At 39.1% G+C, this 19,735-nt stretch overlaps 1 protein-coding gene across 9 annotated transcripts in view; it reads left to right on the top strand.

Annotated features, from left to right (window-relative positions):
- Positions 1 to 19,735, top strand: part of pard3.S (par-3 family cell polarity regulator S homeolog) — a 396,021-nt gene that overhangs the window by 187,669 nt on the left and 188,617 nt on the right. For all 9 annotated transcript variants that reach the window (XM_018268701.2, XM_018268703.2, XM_018268699.2 and 6 more), the window contains 3 exon segments: positions 1,369 to 1,407; positions 12,320 to 12,508; positions 13,922 to 14,089. In XM_018268701.2, the coding sequence (XP_018124190.1) occupies positions 1,369 to 1,407; positions 12,320 to 12,508; positions 13,922 to 14,089 (396 nt within the window).

Below are 19,735 nucleotides of genomic sequence, written 5' to 3' on the forward strand. Positions count from 1 at the left end.
GGCGACCAATAGCCAATCACACTACTTATTTTGCACCACTCGGGAACATTTTCATGCTTGTGTTAATCCCCAACTCTTTTAACATATGAATTTTGCTCACAGGTAAAAAAAGGTTAGGGACCCCTGCCTTAGAATAAGGAGTAAATCACAGATACAGGCTCCCTAGGGGACAGAAGTGGATTAGGGGAGAGAGTCTGACTTGCATTTAATCTAATGTCTTCTTTTCATGCCTTTTACAAGTAAGCTTTGTTGGGCAGGGCTACATTGTGCATGAATAACTTAACAAAACTTATAGACCAGTAGCAAGTTATCAATTAAAATGAGCCAAAAAGTCCTCAAACTAAACAGTACGTTGCCCTGATTGAAGTGCATTGGCCAATTCCCCCCTCTCCTATTCCTCACTACTCATACCATTGTATCAATAGTCATCTCTCTCACAATAAAGACTCCAGTTCCCACAATGCCTTGCATGTTTATTGATTAATAAGTCTGGGGACATAGAAGGGCAAAAGTGTGCAAGGCATTGTGGGAAATGGGCTCTCGGTTTGTGGAGAGCTGACTACTGCTACATTGTCTCTGTTGAAGAGCCATTGGTTGGGCCACACAGATATTAGTTCTTTCATCTTGCCATACTGTTATTGTCTTGCTCTGCGGTTCCTACTGACAAATTTGGCTCTGCAGGGCCCCAGAATGTCCATGGGGTATTCCTGATTTGTACCCACCAAAGATTTCTCCACCTATATTTGAAGTTTGCAGTAATTGTAGGGTTCACTTGTTCCTTACAGCTATAGAGGGCTGAGACCTTGGTGCAGTGCTTGGAGGGATCAGGATCAATTCTTTCTCAGCTCAATGCACTGAACATGCTACATACATGTGATTCTTTTTGCACACAGACACTTATAGCACCCATGGCCAGACTGGCAACCATGGGAATTATGCCTAGCAATCCCAAAATGTGTATTATGCTTGGGAAACCTTGGGGATGTTTGTGGAACTTTGTACAAGGGTTGCAATTACTGTAACAAGATCGTTTGGGAAAGCTTGCTCCACCATGGCACAAAGCATTCTGTATAGCAAATGTAAACACAAGCAATATTTTGTATTTACATCAAGTTCTCCAGTCTTGCTATAATAATAATTAACAGAATATAAAAATAGTTAATCTTTGAGAGTAAAGATTGGAAAATTCTTTCTCCCTTTCCCTGTGCAGGAATGATCTAGAAAAGATTAAGAGCTAAGTTTTGTGTGATTAAAAAAATGAAGTCCCACGCTAGTTTAGTAGAATTACATCATAATACCTTTTGGTTTTGATTTGTATCTGTTTTCCAATAACTCTTCACTTAAACTTGTTTTTATCTTTCACTTTAGAGTCCGGAACCAAGCCAAGTACCAAATGCCAGAGAATCGGTGAGAATCTTTTACTTTGCACTGTTATGAAAGAAATTTCATTAAGAAGGTTCCAAACTTTCAGTTAACTCTCCAGCGAATGTTTTCTTAAATGCAGTTTTACAGCCATCAGTACGTTGAACCTATTGCACCGTTTGAAGCTATAGATTTTTGAGGGTATCTAATAAGAGATGCGTTAGTGGGATAGTTTAGTTAAAGGGCCAGACATGTAATCACAGGGTCTAGAATCTGGAACTTGAGATAGCCCTTGTATATAGTCTGTGGACACAAGAAGAATTGAAAAATGGACATTACAAGAAAGTAGTAGTGTTGTGCCGGGCTGACCGAAACCTGTTGTGAAATTGGCCAACCGTTGTGGGTTGTTCACTCTTCCATTACTCCAGAAGATTCCTTGTCTTGGAACCAGAAATGCTCACAGAAGTAGCATGCAGAGGAAGAAGAAGCAGGTATGGGTTGGGCACAGGTCCTACAATGGTTTTCCTGACCCAGACATCATAAGAAAGCAAAAAATAGGGTTGAGAGATGGTATTGGCTATCGATTATGGCATTAAACCCGTGTCCGTATATCTAGGCTGTTGTAGCATGGGACATATTCGGAACTGGTGTTCTGAAATTCAGTAGAGTAGGCTGACATTCAGGCCTCAACTGGCAATCTGTAAATTCTGGCGAATAACAGAGGGGCTGCTGTAAGATGCCATAGACAGTCACTATTTATTGGGCTGGTTTGGCTTAAAATGTGGCCAACCATTCCAGGTTAGGGTTGGCTGTGGGTCACTCTGGGGAAGTATAATCCTCCTCTGCTCTGGAAAATTCCCTGTTTTGGAACCAGAGGCTTGGCCAGAGGTAGTGTAAAGATGTGGGAAGGGGTTTGGTGCGGGTCCTACAATGGTAACATTTTGCAGGTTAAAGGGGAACTATCGCGAAAATTAAAATTTAATATAAGCTGCATCATACCAATTAAGAAGTTTTTTGATCTAATTAAAAATGATGTAGCGTTTCTGAAATAATCAAGTTTATCTTCACTATTCCTCTCTCAGCATCTGTTTCTCTTCATTCTGTCTTCATTAGATCCAATATATCTTATAGGGAGGCTCCTTTTGCCTAGAAGATGTATTAGAGCTCACTCTATTAAACTCACCAGACATGTATGTCTCTCTACATGCAGAATTTGTGCAAAAGGCAGTTATTTTGGTAGATTTTGTTTGTACTAGAATCCGTTATTTGCGTGAGCTCTTATTCATCTGCTAGGAAAGGAGCCACCCTATAAGATATTTTGGATCTTACCAGTGGCGTAACTACCGGGGGAGCAGCGATTGGGCCAGGGCCCGCACCTCCTCAGGGGCCCCCGGCAGCTCGTGCCACTGACTCTGGAACTCCGGCGGCAGAAAATGGCGTAAGGATCCGCCCGCCTCTAGTTATGTTACTGGATCTAACTGTCAATGAATATCTGACACCCAAGTGCTGCATGAATACAGAATGATATTGCTTTCCTGGCTATTGCGTAGTCACTTGTATCTTTTGTGTAGGCTAAAAAAAATGATCCAAACATGATCCAAACTCAGACATTAAAAGACCAACAGAGAGGCAGATTTACTAAATGGCGAAGTGACTAACGCTAGCGAAAATTCGCCAGCGTGACATCATTTTGTTACTTCGCCGATTTACTAACGGTCGCAGGCATAATTTCGCTAGCGAAGGATATAAGACTCCGGCGAAGTTGCTCTCTGGCGAACGGACGTTACTATGCAAATTCACTAATATACGGATTTTACTGAACGCTGCCTCTTGCGCCAGACTTAGTTTCACCACCTCAGACCAGGCAAAGTACAATAGAGTAGATAGAAAAATTTTCAACTATTTTTTTAGGAAGTCCTAAGTCCCAAAAAACGCTAGCATCTTTTCCTTTTTCAGGGTGATAGGCTGAAAAATAACGTTAAATTTGTTTGGGGTAACCCGCTTTTCTCCTACATTTCCTAACATATGGCACATATACTATACACTGGGCTCATGTGTAGGGCAATATTATAACTTTATTTTCTTATATTAAGGTTTCCCGGACTTGTGTAGTGTAATGTATTTGCTGCAACATATACGTCCATTCAACTTTAACTTCCCGCCGTATGCAACGCTAGTCCAACTTCGCTTCACTTGCTGCAGTAACGCTAGTGCTACTTTGCCAGCGTTTGGCGCCCTGGACGCAACTTTGTATTTTAGCGAATTAGCGTTGTCCTGGCGAATCTACGCCTGGCAATGTGGTGCGATGTGAGCGAAGCTGTCGCTAGCGAATTTTCTAAGGTTAGAACATTTTCCCCAGAGTTTCTTAAATCTGATCACCCTGCAGTGATTAAATATTCTATTTAAATACTTGGGATCATCTGCTGCAAAGCCTAACCCCGTGTTTAAGTTGGTTCAGATGCTGAAAATCTCTGGATGGGAAATTGTTTCAGAAAAGACGGAACGAATAGATAAGACTAAACAATTGTGCGCTTGTAAAAATGTTCCAATATTGGCTGGAGACTCCACTTGAGCTCTTTTAATTCTCTAATACTGTCCTATAAAAACATAGAGCTGGAATTGACGCCGACTCCACATGTTTAGCTGTTGTTTGAAGCAATTTCCAATGTTGACAGTGGTCTGTACCCCGGCGGGTCGGAACAGTAGGATTCTGATCACGAGCAAGAGATATATTAAAGCAGACACCTAGTGACATTCTAAAGACGGCTAAATAATAAAACATGTGGAAGGAGTTATTTTATGCTTTCGTAGCACTTTGATTCCATACGAGATGAAAATCATATGCTGTAAATATCATTTTGATATTGTAAAGATAGAAAACATTGGCAAGTTAACGTTTCCCGTGTCGGCTGTAGAGCAAAATTAAATATTGAAGCTTGTTTGAAGTTGAAATGTGTTTCCAACGGGATAAAAGCGTTGTTTGTGCAACATTAAAGTCAAACTGTCCCTCGGCAGACTTTTATATTCCACCAGTTTAATGTAGTGTTATGGGAAAATAGAAATCGCCCCTAGGAATGTTTCGGAAGTGTCTGTGTTCCTGGCGGAAGTCTGTTCCTTAGTAGAAACCGATATATCTATATATCTATATATATATATAGATATAGATATAGATATAGATATATATATATATATATAGATAGATAGATATATAGAGATATATATATATATATATATATATAGATATAGATATATATAGATATATATAGATATAGATATATACTTCTAGCACTTGGACTGAGCAGTGTAATTTTCTTGGTACATTTGTATATTATCAGCTTCCCAACTGTTGTAATTGGGCAAATGCATAAGTAATGCAGCTCAGCATCGTCAGTATTATTTTAGAACTTGCCATAGACATTAGGCAATATCACCGTGTAACAATTGTTTAAAGCTAGTAGTTCTACACACAGTTGGACTGCAAAATAATTAAAGGAGAACTAAACCTTAAATAAAGAAGTAGTAGAAATGTTGTACATTATGTTTTGTGCTTCTGTATCAGCCCAAGGCAACCACAGCCCTTTAGCAGTAAAGATCGGTGTCTCCAAAGATGCCCCAGTAGCTCCCCATTTTCTTTTCTGTTGATTCACTGCACATGCTCTGTGCTGCTGTCACTTAGAAAACAGATGAGAAAACCATCACTAGCAGCATAAAAAACTCTGTAAACTCCATGGCATTCTGAAGTTATATTGAGACAATATAAGAATACACATGTGCTACAGGTGTGGGACCTGGTATACAGAATTCTTTGGGCCTGGTGTTTTCCAGATTTTTCTGTAATTTGGATCTTCCTTAAATCTACTAGAAAATAATGTAAACATTAAATAAATCTGATAGGCTTCTTTTGCTTCCAATAAGGATTAATTATATATTAGTTGGGATCAAGTACAGGTATGGGATCTGTTATACAGAATGCTCAGGACCTGGGGATTTCCATATAACAGATGTTTCTGTAATTTGAATCTTCATACCTCAAGTCTACTAGAAAATCATATAAACATTAAATAAACCCAGTTGGCCGGTTTTTCCTCCAATAAGGATTAATTATATCTGAGTTTGGATCAAGTACAAGCTACTGTTTTATTATTACAGAGAAAAAGGAAATAATTTTTTAAAATGTTAATATGGAGTCTATGGGAGATGGCCATTCTGTAATTCGGAGCTTTCTAAATATTGGGTTTCCGGATAACGGATTCCATACCTGTACAGTAAAAAAGGATATACATTTTTAAAATTTGGGTAGAATTGACTCTATGGGAGACGGCCTTTCTGTAATTCAGAGAGCTTTCTGTGTAAGTGGTTTCCGGATAATCGATTCTACACCTATATATTTTTCACTTCTCCTTCTTTAGTCCAGGAAGCCTTTTAATTCTGGACTCCCCTGTATATTTCGGTTTGAATATAGAATTTGGGTCAGTTTGGGTGCTGGCATTGCATAACTGGGTGCAGGTAAAGAATATAGTAAGTAGATATAAAAGACTAGGAGAATAAAGAGGTTGAGTGAGGAGAGGAGGAATAATAGTTTGGAAAGTGGACCCACCGTCTAAGGTTCTGTTTAAAACAAGAGTTCTGATTAAAATAAAGGCAAATTATTCTTTCCCAAATGAGCTTGAAAATAAAATGATGTTTGGCAACTGCTATTTAACAGCTGCTTCCAAACTGAGAAGAAACAATCCCCACCAGATGCGACATATTAACTTAGATAATAGCAATAATGAATTTCTATGTGTACGTGCAAATCGCTTTCAGACTTAGAAGGCATATGGCTGGAATTAAAATTCTTCTTCAAAAGACTTGGCAGTAGATAAGATTTAATGCAGTAAACAACAACAGACACACACATATTATGCCATTGGGTTGTTGGAAGTCATGGAAATGGTGTGGTTTGTGCTACTGCCACAAAAAAATTATCTATGGTACCACTCAACATAAATATTAAATAATGAAAAATAATATAGTGAAAAGAAGGGAAAACACTCACAGTTCACCTCAGTCCCAAGGTGCAAAAACCATAAACATTGTATCCAAAAGGTGTGAGGGTCTCCAAAAATAAAGAATAGGCTGAGCCTATGAGTAAGTGCCCCTATAGGCACGACACGCGTTAGGTCTTCATGTCCTAATAAATTTTTTACTTTTTATATTTGTTTCTTTATTTTTGGAGACCCTCACACCTTTTGGATACAATGTTTATTGTTGGAAGTCATGTCACATTAACATGTTGAGCTATCGGTTCAGGATTTAATAATGAAGCCTTAAACCTCAAGTAAATCATTAAAAAAAAAAAAACGAAATTGCAAAAAAAAGATTGGGTGGGTATTGTTGGTAAGTGAATGTGTCTGGTGCAGGACAGAAACACATTTGGAAAAACTGGTAGAGGAATATTTGGATTTTTTCTCTGTTATGCGATGTTTTCAATTGAGAAATGATTGTTTTTTTCCTATGATCATAAATGATTTGCTTGTGACAGTGTTATTTGCCGCAGCTCAGTTCCTAATATTAAAGAGAGAACATGCCGTCCCATGTAAAGGTGGCCATACACGGGCAGATAAAGCTGCTGCTATCAGTCCTTTAGACCAATTGGGCAATTTATCTGCCCTTGTATACAGGCTTCCGACGGGTCTTCCCGATCGATATCTGGCCACGATATCGATCGGGAAGGTTTAATTTTTCCACCGACCGACCCGTCGAAGCCCATTGCTCCTCACTATAAACCGATCGTTCAGCCCTACGGCCGAATATTCGGATATAGCCCTGTGGGCATATCGGGGAAAGAGTCGCTCGGATCTCTTCATGTATGGCCAGCTTTAGGCTTTTCTTCCATTTCTTCCCTATTCAATAGACTATTCAATAGTATAGGGCTGAATTTCTTTGGAAGACCTGTGTTTCTTTTCAGAGGTGCAGTATATAAATGACAAAGAGGTGCAGTATATAAATGACAACTGGGTTGGCCATTGCTTATCAACACTGTCTGGAGGACTGGCTCAATGTCTTTACTTCTGGATAGAAATAATATTTTATGTGACCAACAGGAAAAATAAGTGCCTCCTGGGCAATCCCAGTAAAATTTGGAAAGACGCTTTGTATGTAAAGGTGGCCACACACACACACACACAAACACACACACACACAGATATTCGGAGTGTTTATGGCAGAAGAAAGGTCACCTTAAGTGGTCCAAACATGCGCAGGGTTTACTGCTGAATCGTTAGATACAGGTAGAATTCTATTGTTTCTACCTGTATATCTGATGATCGCCGAAAAAATGAAGCCCATGGACTTGTATGGCGTTGTGCGTCAAAATAAAAAGACGTGCGTCAAAAAAATTTCTTTTTTGGCGAAACAAATTGGGTCAGATTCGCCCATCCCTAATCACACACACAGTATGGCAATAGCCAGAAATCATGGTTGCACAGGTTATCTTATGAATACAAAATTCCTTCTCTGTATATTTGTTTTCCCACTTAGATCATAGCAGCCATAATGTTGGTTTGGTGGAGAAAGTCTTTGGCTAATGCCAGTGCTGTGGCTAATTATAGCCATTATATATCTAAAGCCAAATACTTAGGGGCAGATTTATCAAGGGTCAAATAGTAAATTTGAATTTTCGAGTTTTAAAACCCATACATTAGAATTTTAATCCTCCTATTCAAATCTGAGACACCTCGCCCATGGAAACAGTCTTAATTCGAATATTCGCCACCTAAAACCTGCCGAGTTCATGTATAAGTCAATGGCAGAGATCCATTAAGCCATTTGGAGATTTAAATAGCCTTCCTGATGTTCGTTTTTTTTTTTTTCGGGAGAAAAATTAGATTCGTACGAATCGAATACGATTCTAATTTTTGGGTCAGAAACATTCAAACGAATATTAGCCATTTGATTTTATCTTAAAGGGGTTGTTCACCTTCAAACAACTAGTTGTTTTCTGATAGATTATCAGAAATAACGACTTTTTCCAATTACTTTCTATTTTCTATGTGTCACCATTTTTCTAATATTAAAGTGTAAAGTGTCTTTTTTTCACAGCAAAAGGTGAATTTTCGAATGAAAAAATTCAAATTTCAAGCTATTTTTTTGATTATTTTGACTAGGGAATAGTCCAAATTTGATTTGAATTTGAAAAAAAATTAGTTTCTTTAAAAATTTGACATCGACCATTTGTCATCAAAACCTGCCGAATTGCTGTTTTATATGTAACCAGGGTGTCTGGGAGACCAAATAGGAATCGCTTCTTGGTGACATGGGGACTCCTGCTAGCGGAGTGATAAATCAACATTACAATTTGCAATACCCTTACTGATCTGTGCCACATCCCTAGCTACCACAGGGAAAGTATAAATAAATATCTATATATGTTACACTTGTACTGTTGTAAAGGTAAGGACATTAAGCATGTTACCCATTTTTGTGTCTAGACCCATAGAATATAGATGATCTTCTATTTATGGTCAGCAGAACATATTGAAAGGTACCCTCTGGTGGTGAGACTGTGTAGGAAAAATTAAAATTTAATTCAGCATCCTAATTAAGCACATGCTTTTTTTTTTTTTTTTGCTCAAAGAAAACAAATCAGTACAAGCCATATATGATTTCATAAATCCTTTCTTGGTCAGGACAGTGCCCCTTTAAATACAAAAGATGCTCCAAAATCTATTTTGGATTCGGCCGAATCCGTCGCAAAAGATTCGGCCGAATACCGCACCGAATCCGAACCCTAATTTGCATATGCTAATTAGGGGTAGGAAGCGGAAAACAGTTTTTACTTCCTTGTTTTGTGACAAAAAGTCATGCGATTTCCCCCGCTAACCTTATTTGCATATGCTGGGCAGAAGGATTCGGCCGAATCCTGCTGAAAAAGGCCGAATCCCGAATTGAATCCTGGATTCGGTGCATCCCTTTTAAATACACATCTGCAGATCTAGAAGTCTCCCCTGGCCGAATTACTTGTACCATTTGTGTGTGTGTGTGTGTGTGTGTGTGTGTGTGTGTGTGTGTGTGTGTGTGTGTGTGTGTGTGTGTGTGTGTGTGTGTGTGTGTGTGTGTGTGTGTGTGTGTGTGTGTGTGTGTGTGTGTGTGTGTGTGTGTGTGTGTGTGTGTGTGTGTGTGTGTGTGTGTGTTTTTATGGGATTCGTTATCGGGAAACCTGTTATCTAGAAAGCTCCGAATTATGGAAAGGCCATCGCCCATAGACTCTATTTAATCCAATAATCCAAATTTTTAAAAATTATTTCCTTTTTCTCTGATATAATAAAACAGTAGCTTGTACTTGATCCAAACTAAAATATAATTAATTAATCCTTATTGGAAGCAAAACCAGCCTATTGGGTTTATTTCATATTTACACGATTTTCTAGTAGACGTAAAGTATGGAAATCCATATTACGGAAAAGATCTGTTATCCGGAAAACCACAGTTCCAGAGCATTCTGGATAACAGGTACCATACCAAATATATATTTATAGTTGAGATGTATCGTATAGCACAGCCTCGGATGTCCTAGCGCATTGATAAAAATGTTTTTACTTTAAATTTGGGGTGTTGGTAGGTTTGTTTGTAACTGGCAAATGAGAGATACAATTTGCATTGATAGAATAACTGTGCCATCATTACTAGCCCTACAGAATCCATTTAGAAGCACATTTGATATCTTTTGGATGTAGCACAAGGCTCATAAATAGCTAATTCCAGAAGATTTCAGTCTGTTGATCTCTGTTGGAATCTGTGGTTTCAGTCACTGGTTCACTCAATGTGGTTACGTGACCTCGCTGGACAAAACCATGGACCTGCTTTGGGCCACCACTGCACTTTTTTGGGGGGGGGCAGGAGTTTTGTGGCTGCTGATTGCATTGTCTGACTAACCACAAAGTTTTCTTTTAGTAGAAGATTGCTATAATGAAATGGAAGGAAATCCCAGTTCCTTGACTTGTCACAGACCATTAGATTTCAATTAGAATAACAATATCCGTCTCAGTGTGTCTATTGATCGATTGAGCTGTTGATCTAACGATAAAAAATAAATAAACAGCCAAGTGAATACCTAGTAGGGAAAAATTAGATTGAGAGTCGCTGCGATTTCTGGCACCTCTCCTTTAGTTATAGCTAGAAATTCCTGATATAATTCATTGAGACGGCTAATGCGGAAAGCTTAACCTCACCGTCCCCTTTCAATGTTTTATTCCAGAAACATTAAGTGGAGATGTGTTAAACAGTTGCATTATGTGATATAATAAAAGCTCTGCTCGCCTTCCAAAGACGATAATCATCAATGAACTTATCCAAGTTAAAATATCTTTTAACTTCAGTGCAGTCGGGTCAATTTGGAAGGGCAACACTGTAAGACAGGTTTCCGGGAAACTGGTTAGTGAGTGGGTGTCTATACTAATGCAAATGGAAGAAGGCGATAAAAGATCACAGTCTCCATGGCAGGTAGGGCATGAGGACACGGGGCATTTGGCTTTTGCGTCTTAGTAATATCCTTTAACAGAAACTAAATATGAAATCACCTCCATGGGAATCCATTGTCTTCAGATAAAGAAAGAAAGCGAGAGCTCTGGAATATTAGAATCTTTTCTGCAGAATCCATGGAGTTTTGTTGTTGGTAGTTTGACGGCAAGTCAGATTTTGCGTATATGTTTATTCTTTCTTCATGCTGAATAGGGATGGGCGAATTTGACCCGTTTCGCCAAAAATTCGCTGGCGCCCATTAAAGTCAATGGGCATCAAAAAAATTGGCGAACTTTTTTTGACGCGCGTCTTTTTATTTTGCCGTACAAGTCTATGGCCGTCATTTTTTCGGCGAAACAAGGTGAAAAAATTCGGCCATCCTTAAATTGCTGAAGTATCTGGGCTTCCAGGAAGATTTTCTAATACAGGTTTGCGATTTGTTATCTGGAAATCCATATCTAGAAAACTCCGCATTACAGGAAGGCCATCTCCCATAGACTCATTTTTATCCAAATAATCCAAATTTTAAAACGTTATTTCCTTTTTCTCTGTTAAAATAAAACAGTGATACTTAATCCCAACTTAAATATAATTAATCCTTGGTGCTGGCTAAGCAATCCTATTGGGTTTATTTAATGTTTTTTAATAGACTTGAGGGATAAAGATCCAAATTACCGAAAGGTTGGTTATCTGGAATAATCACATATCTGTTCACATTGACACTGTCTCTGGGTGATTGCTGGCCATTGGAATTTTTTTTTTTTTGAGAGTGTATTTGTAGAAACTTAAAGGGATATTGTCATGGGAAAACTTGTTTTTTTCAAAACGCACCAGTTAATAGTGCTTCTCCAGCAGAATTATGCACTGAAATCCATTTTTCAAAAGAGCAAACAGATTTTTTTTAATTTAATTTTGAAATCTGAAATGGGGCTAGACATTTTGTCAGTTTCCCAGGTGCCCCCAGTCATGTGACTTGTGCTCTGATAAACTTCAGTCACTCTTTTGGGCTTTAGCACACAGGCAGATTCGGGGAGATTTAGTCGCCTGGCAATGCACTCACGGCGATTTGATTTCCTGCTGGTTCAGGAATGAAATTTTACACGATAGAGTGAATTATTTGCAGTGTAAACAGTGTAATTTAGAAATAAAAGCTACACCATAAAAATTGTAACAGAATCCCTTTAAGAAAAGAGCTTCCATTTGTAGGCAGTAGGTGTCCCCACCAAGAAAACCACTTTGCTAGAATTGACCCTTCTGACTCACTATACTGTCCCTGTGATACTGAGTTCTGCTCTGACAATTCACATCCAATAACACTGTTTGTACACACTGTAACACTGGTTAAGTAATTGAGTATAGGAGTGCTCCAAGAGGAGGGAGTATACTTAGCATCTCTGCCATTAAACAATATGTAATATGTATATGTAATGTTTTTATTTCCCCATTTTTCCAATAGAAAACGGAGGAAGAAGAACTTGTATTGACTCCAGATGGAACACGGGAGTTTCTTACTTTTGAAATCCCTTTGAATGATTCTGGCTCTGCTGGACTCGGTGTGAGTGTCAAAGGAAACAGGTCAAAGGAGAACCACGCTGACTTGGGCATCTTCGTTAAATCCATCATTAATGGAGGGGCAGCATCCAAGGTTGGTATGAAATTAAAACAATTTATACACAAAAATCATCAGAGAGACCTGCCTTCGACACATTGCTGAGCCCAACGATCGGATCACAACTAGGGCAATGCAGGCAGTCAGTGCGAAGACCAAATCAACAAATCAATGTGGTCCTCAGTCTGACAGAATTTTTTTAACCTGCCCTGATTAGTCAGGGCTGGAAATAAGGGTAGGCAGAAGAGGGCTCAACAAAGGGGAGCACTGGGCAGGTACTTTTTGTAAAGGTGTTCTGCTTACCCCTAGTCTGGGTTCGCTTTCTCCCTTCTTCTCCACTCACCCTACTTCTCCACACAATCACCCCCCGCGAGTGATGTCATTGTGCATGTGAGTCCATGCGAATGCACTCGCACAAGGGTAGTTGGGAGAGTTGGCTGGCTGGGCTGTGTCGGATTTGCTTACCCTACTTTGCATGGCCATCTCAACCGATGTTGCAGAACCACAACATCCAGATACATCTTGACCTTTGAATCTGTGTTAGAGGGTACTTGGAGTTCTAGTCCAGCAACATCTGGGGAGGACCCAACGTTCTAGTCCAGCAACCAGACCCGGCCCAGGCCTTGGGCGGCAAAATATTAGGGGCGACATGTCATCAAGCTGGTTTTTGGGAGCACAGCTCCCCAGCACTCCGGTGCTGTATGCGCGCTCGCAGGGAGGGCAGTGTGCGGGTGGTCGCTAGGGCTGTGCGGCCTCGGGCAGGCGCCCACTAAATCCAGAGCTGCCAGCAACATCTTAGGAGGTCCCAACGTTCTAGTCCAGCAACATCTGGGGAGGACCCAACGTTCTAGTCCAGCAACATCTGGGGAGGACCCAACGTTCTAGTCCAGCAACATCTGAAAGAACGAAAGTTTAGGAAATGGATACTAGAGAGTTCAAACCATAAACTTCTAAAAGGAATGTAGTTGTCTTCTGAGGTTCTTACTCTTACTCTTAATAGAAAGTGAGTGAGTTTTATTGTGGTGAGTTCTAATTTCACACTTTGCTAAATCTGCCCCTAAATGTTGCAAGCATTGTGCCTGATATGCAGTGCTGCGAAAATATGTTGGCGCTATATAAATACATGTTAATATTAATAATAATACTTGGCTGAGACACAAATAACATACATGGCCACTAGGGGTGCTGTTGCTATTGCAGTCTATGGAGACATTGAGAAGTGCAGCTCTCCTCTTATCCACATAAATGTCAGGGAGGGAGAGAGAGAGAAAATAGAAATAGGATATATTTTCCCTGGTTAGAGCCATTATACTGCACCTAAGCTGTGTGTGAAAAAGAAAATTTTATCGATATTAAGTGCCCTTGCTCTGTGGTGTGCAAAAGTAATTTCTCTTTTAATGTAAACAAATTGCCTTTTTTTATTTTTTTATTTACACGTGCTAAATGAAGGATGGAAGGCTTCACATTAATGATCAGCTTGTAGCGGTCAATGGAGAGTCTCTGTTGGGCAAAACAAATCAGGATGCCATGGAGACTCTTAGAAAATCGATGTCCACGGAAGGTAACAAGAGAGGGATGATCCAGCTAATTGTAGCACGGAGAGTCAAGCTCAGTGAGGTAAGATCCCTTATTCCCACTGCTGTTCCTTTTTATATCCCTATGTGAATGGGATCAAATCCTTCATTTTATTTGATGGCATTCTGCTCTAGAGTCTTCCCCAGGTCTGATGATGCCTGTGGGTGAGACAATGGAGCCAGCACTTTCAGGCTTGCATGAGATTTCATTGTTCTACAATTCCCCGGTAGTTTATAGTGGACTTTATTTTACAGCCGCGTTCCTGCAGGCGCTCCTGGAATCTTCCATCTTTACTTTCCAGCTTGACTTGTATAAATGGCAGCCTTCCCATGAAATATGTATATTGATTTCTGCAATCCATGCACTGCTTTTGTATTATTTACTGTATTACATCTAATCAATTGCCTGTCTCACCGCCTGTTTTATTTGCGCGGGTTTACTGGCAGCTCTGCAGCAATCAGCTCCGCTACATTTTTAATTGGGTAATTTGCCATTGTTTTACACCGTGCAAAAAAGCCAGTTTTTTTTTACAAATGACATGTATTATAAAACCAATTTGCACAGAGTTAGACACAGGGAGTCTCTTTCTTTGCCTTCTCTTAGGTTTCCCATTCTTTGGTAATTGTGACTTACATGTCCTGTCTCTCACCACTACTATGAAATACAGTAAGAAATAATAACCATACTGCTCTGTTGTATGACTTTAATGTGGCCATACAGGGGCTGAAATTTGTTTGTGTATGGGATTTAAAGGGTTAATTTAGTATGAGGTACAGAGTGATATTCCGAGACAATTTGCAATTGGTTTTCTTGTATTATTATTTGTGGTTTTTGAGTTAATTCGCTTTTTTATTCAGCAGCTCTCCAGTTTGCAATTTCATCAGTCTGGTTGCTAGGGTCCAAATTACCATAGCAACCATGCATTGATTTGCATAAGAGACATATATAATTAGGGAAGGGGGTGAATAAAAATGAGTAATAAAAAGTAAAATAACAATACATTTGTAGCTTTACAGAGCATCTGTTGGATGGATTTAAAGATGAAAAAGTCAGGGAGATAACTCTAAACAACCTTGAACCTATTGAACAACCTTCAAACAACGAGTTGTTTTCAGATAGATCCCCAGAAATAACGACTTTTTCCAATAACTTTCTACCTTCTACGTGTGTCCGTTTCCATTTTTGAAGTGTAAAGTGTCATTTTTCACCTTCTGAAGCAGCTCTGGAAGGGGGAGGGTCGCCGACCCTGTAAACTGTTCTAAATGGATACATTTAGTTGATACTTTTCTTATCCTTTGTCCCTGCTGAGCGGAATCTACTGTTAGAATTGATACAGTAGTTGCTAATACTCCAGAGATGCTGCTGAGAAATGGATCAACTCAATGTTGCAAAATTGTTACAGTTCAGAATCTGCACCTGAATTACTGAGCTGCCAGACTCAAACACTAGAGACACGAACATCAACGTTAAACTTAGATTTTAGAAAAACAGTAAAAAATTAATAATGGAAAGTAAGTTAATAAAGTCTGGGGAACAATCTGAAAACAACTGAATTGAAAAAAAAGTGTTTGGAAGGTGAACAACCTCTTTAAAGAAAAATGAAGGCCAATTGAAAATTAGGGATGCACCGAATCCACCATTGTGGATTCGGCCGAACCCCCGAATCCTTCATGAAAGATTCGTCCGAATACTGAACTGAATCTGAATCCTAATTTGCATATGCAAATTAGGAGCGGGAAGAGGAAAGCCTTTATTACTTCCTTGTTTTGTGACAAAAAGTCACACAATTTCCCTCCCCGCCCCTAATTTGAATATGCAAATTAGGATTTGATTCGGCCGGGCAGAAGGATCCTTCTGCCCGGCCGAATCCTGCTGAAAAAGACCAAATCCTGGCCCAATCCCGAACCTAATCCTGGAATCCTTGCATCCCTAATTAAAAGTTGCTTAGAATTAGCCATTCTGTTACATACTAAAAGTTAACTTAAAGGTTAACCCCCCCCCTTTAATGATGGACCTTCATGTCCGATATTTGGCCAAAAATCGATCAGATGTGATTTTCCTGTACAACAAGAACCCCTCCATATAATCCAATCGTTGGCCAGCCCAATTTTTACCCAGATTGACTCAAATCTTGCAGTGTATGGAAAGATTGCTTTAGATATCTTCATGCTTGAACCCACACTGGGTATTTATTTTGAGTAACACCATGCAAACTACCATGGAGATTCATGTTCTGTTGTAGGCTTCTTTTGACCTTGTTTTTGTTGATGTGAATGTCCACCACCAAGTTTTTTCCCCATAATGAAACACATTTGAATGCGTTCCTTCTGCACTACTGACTCTGAATCCTGAAACAATGTATCAGAAGCCAGCTCTCCTGCAGCCAAGACTCCTTTGTTCCAACAGTCAGAGCCAGCAGTGCAGAGAATTTTAAAAACCATAAGACATGCTCCTGTTATACAGAGATTCCTGTATACAAGGAGAAGCGCTGGTTGGGAGTTTGTTGTTGCAGAAGTATCCCTGATATTAAAGGGATCCTGTCATCTGAAAACATGTTTTTTTTCAAAACACATCAGTTAATAGTGCTACTCCAGCAGAATTCTGCACTGAAATCCATTTCTCAAAAGAGCAAACAGATTTTTTTTTTTATATTCAATTTTGTAATTTGACATGGGGCTAGATATTTTGTCAATTTCCCAGCTGCCCCCAGTCATGTGACTTGTGCCTGCACTTTAGGAGAGAAATGCTTTCTGGCAGGCTGCTGTTTTTCCTTCTCAATGTAACTGAATGTGTCTCAGTGGGACATGGGTTTTTACTATTGAGTGTTGTTCTTAGATCTACCAGGCAGCTGTTATCTTGTGTTAGGGAGCTGCTATCTGGTTACCTTCCCATTGTTCTGTTGTTTGGCTGCTGGGGAAGGGAGGGAGGGAGGGGGGTGATATCACTCCAACTTGCAGTAAACAGTGATTGAAGTTTATCAGAGCACAAGTCACATGACTTGGGGCAGCTGGGAAATTGACAATATGTCCTGCCCCATGTCAGATTTCAAAATTGAATATAAAAAAATCTGTTTGCTCCTTTGAGAAATGGATTTCAGTGCAGAATTCTGCTCGAGCAGCACTATTAACTGATGCATTTAAATGACAGTATCCCTTTAATGTTGCACAAGCTGATAATTTAAGTCCTCAGCGTGCCAACAAGCTTGATTCAATACAACTGTCATACTGGCCCTGAGAAAAAATAGCGAGCACGTTGGTTCGATTCCCCTTAATGGACCTACAGAAGATTGATGTATTGATTGAATGCAGTGTTTTCTAAAACTCATCACTTGCCTGTGATTCCTTTTGTTGTTGCATATAGCCGCCATTGATTGTCTGCACGCAACATTGCCCTGGCACATTTCTGTTCTGTACATTCTTGCAATGCAACAAATCTTTTTATAATGGCTTCCAGCTCGCTGAGACCTCCTTATAGAAACAAGAGCCTGGCACTTGGTGGTTTTTAGGCATCTGCTCTCCAGGTGTTTGTCTTTCCCTTTACATGCACACACATCCACACTGTTATCCACTTGCTTTTCCATTTTGGAGCAAACCATATTTCTTTACTGCTTGGATAATCCTAATCGTGCTGATGAGACTCTCTGACAGGGTAATGTATAAAAGTCACAGAGGTCTAGTAACCTATAGCAACCAGTCGCATTGATTATTAAAGTAAATGCTTTCTGCTGATTGGCTCTAGACCTCGGTCCTGTTATCTGGAAGCCCATTATCTTGAAAGTTCTGAATTACAGAAGGTCCGTCTTCTCCAAATAATACAAATTTTAAAAAATAATTTCCTTTTTCTCTGTAATAATAAAATAGTACCTTTTACTTAATCCCAACTAAGATATAATTAATCCTTATTGGAAGCAAAACCAGCCTATTGGGTTTATTTAATGTTTTTCTAGTAGACTTAACAAGGTAGTTCACCTTCAAACTAGTTGGTTTCAGATAGATCACCAGAAATAACGACTTTTTCCAATGACTTTCTATTTTCTTTGTGTCACGGTTTTTCTAATATTGAAGTATAATTTTTTCACTTTCTAAAGCAGCTCTGGGAGGGGGGTCGCCGACCCTGTAAACTGTTCTAACCTGATACATTTAGTTGATACATTTCTTATTTGTCCCTGCTGAGCAGAATCTCTGGGTTTCATTACAGGCAGCTGTTAGAATTGATACAATAGTTGCTGATACTCCAGAGATGCTGCTGAGAAATGGATCAACTAAATGTTGCAAAATGGTAACCACTCAGAATCTGCACCTGAATTACTGAGCTGCCAGAAACACCAGAGACAGGAACATTCAAATTTAAACTTAGATTTTGGAATAACAGTAAAAAATAAATAATGGAAAGTAATAGAAAAAAGTCTTTAATTCTCGGGAACAATCTGAAAACAACTGAACTGAAAAAAGTGTTTGGAAGGTGAACAGCCCCTTTAAAAGTTATGAGATCCAAATTACAGAAAAATCCCTTATCCAGAAAGCCCCAGGTCCCGAGCATTCTGAATAATAGGTTTCATACCTGTAGATGTGAGGATAGGTACAAGGTAATCTGAATGGGGCTAAAAAAGGGTAAATTTAGCACAACTGAGCAGACAATGGGAAGTGTTTAGTAGTTCAGCTTAAACTTTTAGTAGGGTGTAGATATTGACATTGTAAGCCTATTTGTAATTGTTCTTTATTCTTTTTCTTGTGTTTTTTAAATTATTTAATTTCCCATAGGGAGGAAGCTCACCGATACATTGGGCAATGCCTTTAAATAATTTATTCAGCAGATTGTGGCACATTCTGCTGAATAAATTATTCAAGGTATTGCTGAATATATTGGTGAGATTCCTCCCTATGGGAAATCGAATATGGTGACTGGTTTGGAAGTAGCCTGAGGAGTTGAATGCATCTGAATAAAGTTAGTGGTGTGCCTAAGAATTGTTTATTGATACACATTTTAATTTATTTAGCCTTTCAATCAGCAACACTCTCTCGTTTGGAATTTAAAGGGGACCTGCTACCTTTATAAATAATTCCAAATCCTATGTAATCATATAAATAAACTTCACTTGCACCATATAAAGTATTTTAATCTGAATTCTTTTAGTCTTGGAAATCACTATAATATCACACAGGCAGGCGCCATTTTGTGGACACTGTTATTAAAGTGGAACTGTCACCCAGAAACACAAAAATCTGTATAATAAAAGTCCTTTTCAAATTAAACATGAAATCCAATTTCTATTTTTTATCAAAGCATTCATAGCTGTTGTAAACTCATTTAAAAATCTCAGCTGTCAATCAAATATTGTCTGCACCTCCTCTATGCCTTAGGCATAGAGGAGGGGCAGACAATTACTTTCACTTTCCTTTCAGCACTTCCTAGATGTCACTGCTCTCCCCACATTCCCCCGTTCTCTTCACCATTTAATTGTGTAACCAGGGCATGGGGATGGACATCAGGTCCCCCATACTGGTGCACAAACAAGATTCTGAGATGATACAAGGCTTTCCTTAATAACAGTGTCCACAAAATGGCTGCTGCCTGCTTGCTATAATTATGAATTCCCAGACTGAAGGAAACAAGATTCAAATAATTTATACAGTGTAATTAAAGTTCATTTTGCTTGACTAATGTGATAAAATAGGATTTTGAATAATT

Source organism: Xenopus laevis, chromosome 6S, assembly GCF_017654675.1.
Source record: "Xenopus laevis strain J_2021 chromosome 6S, Xenopus_laevis_v10.1, whole genome shotgun sequence".
Lineage (NCBI taxonomy): Eukaryota > Metazoa > Chordata > Amphibia > Anura > Pipidae > Xenopus > Xenopus laevis.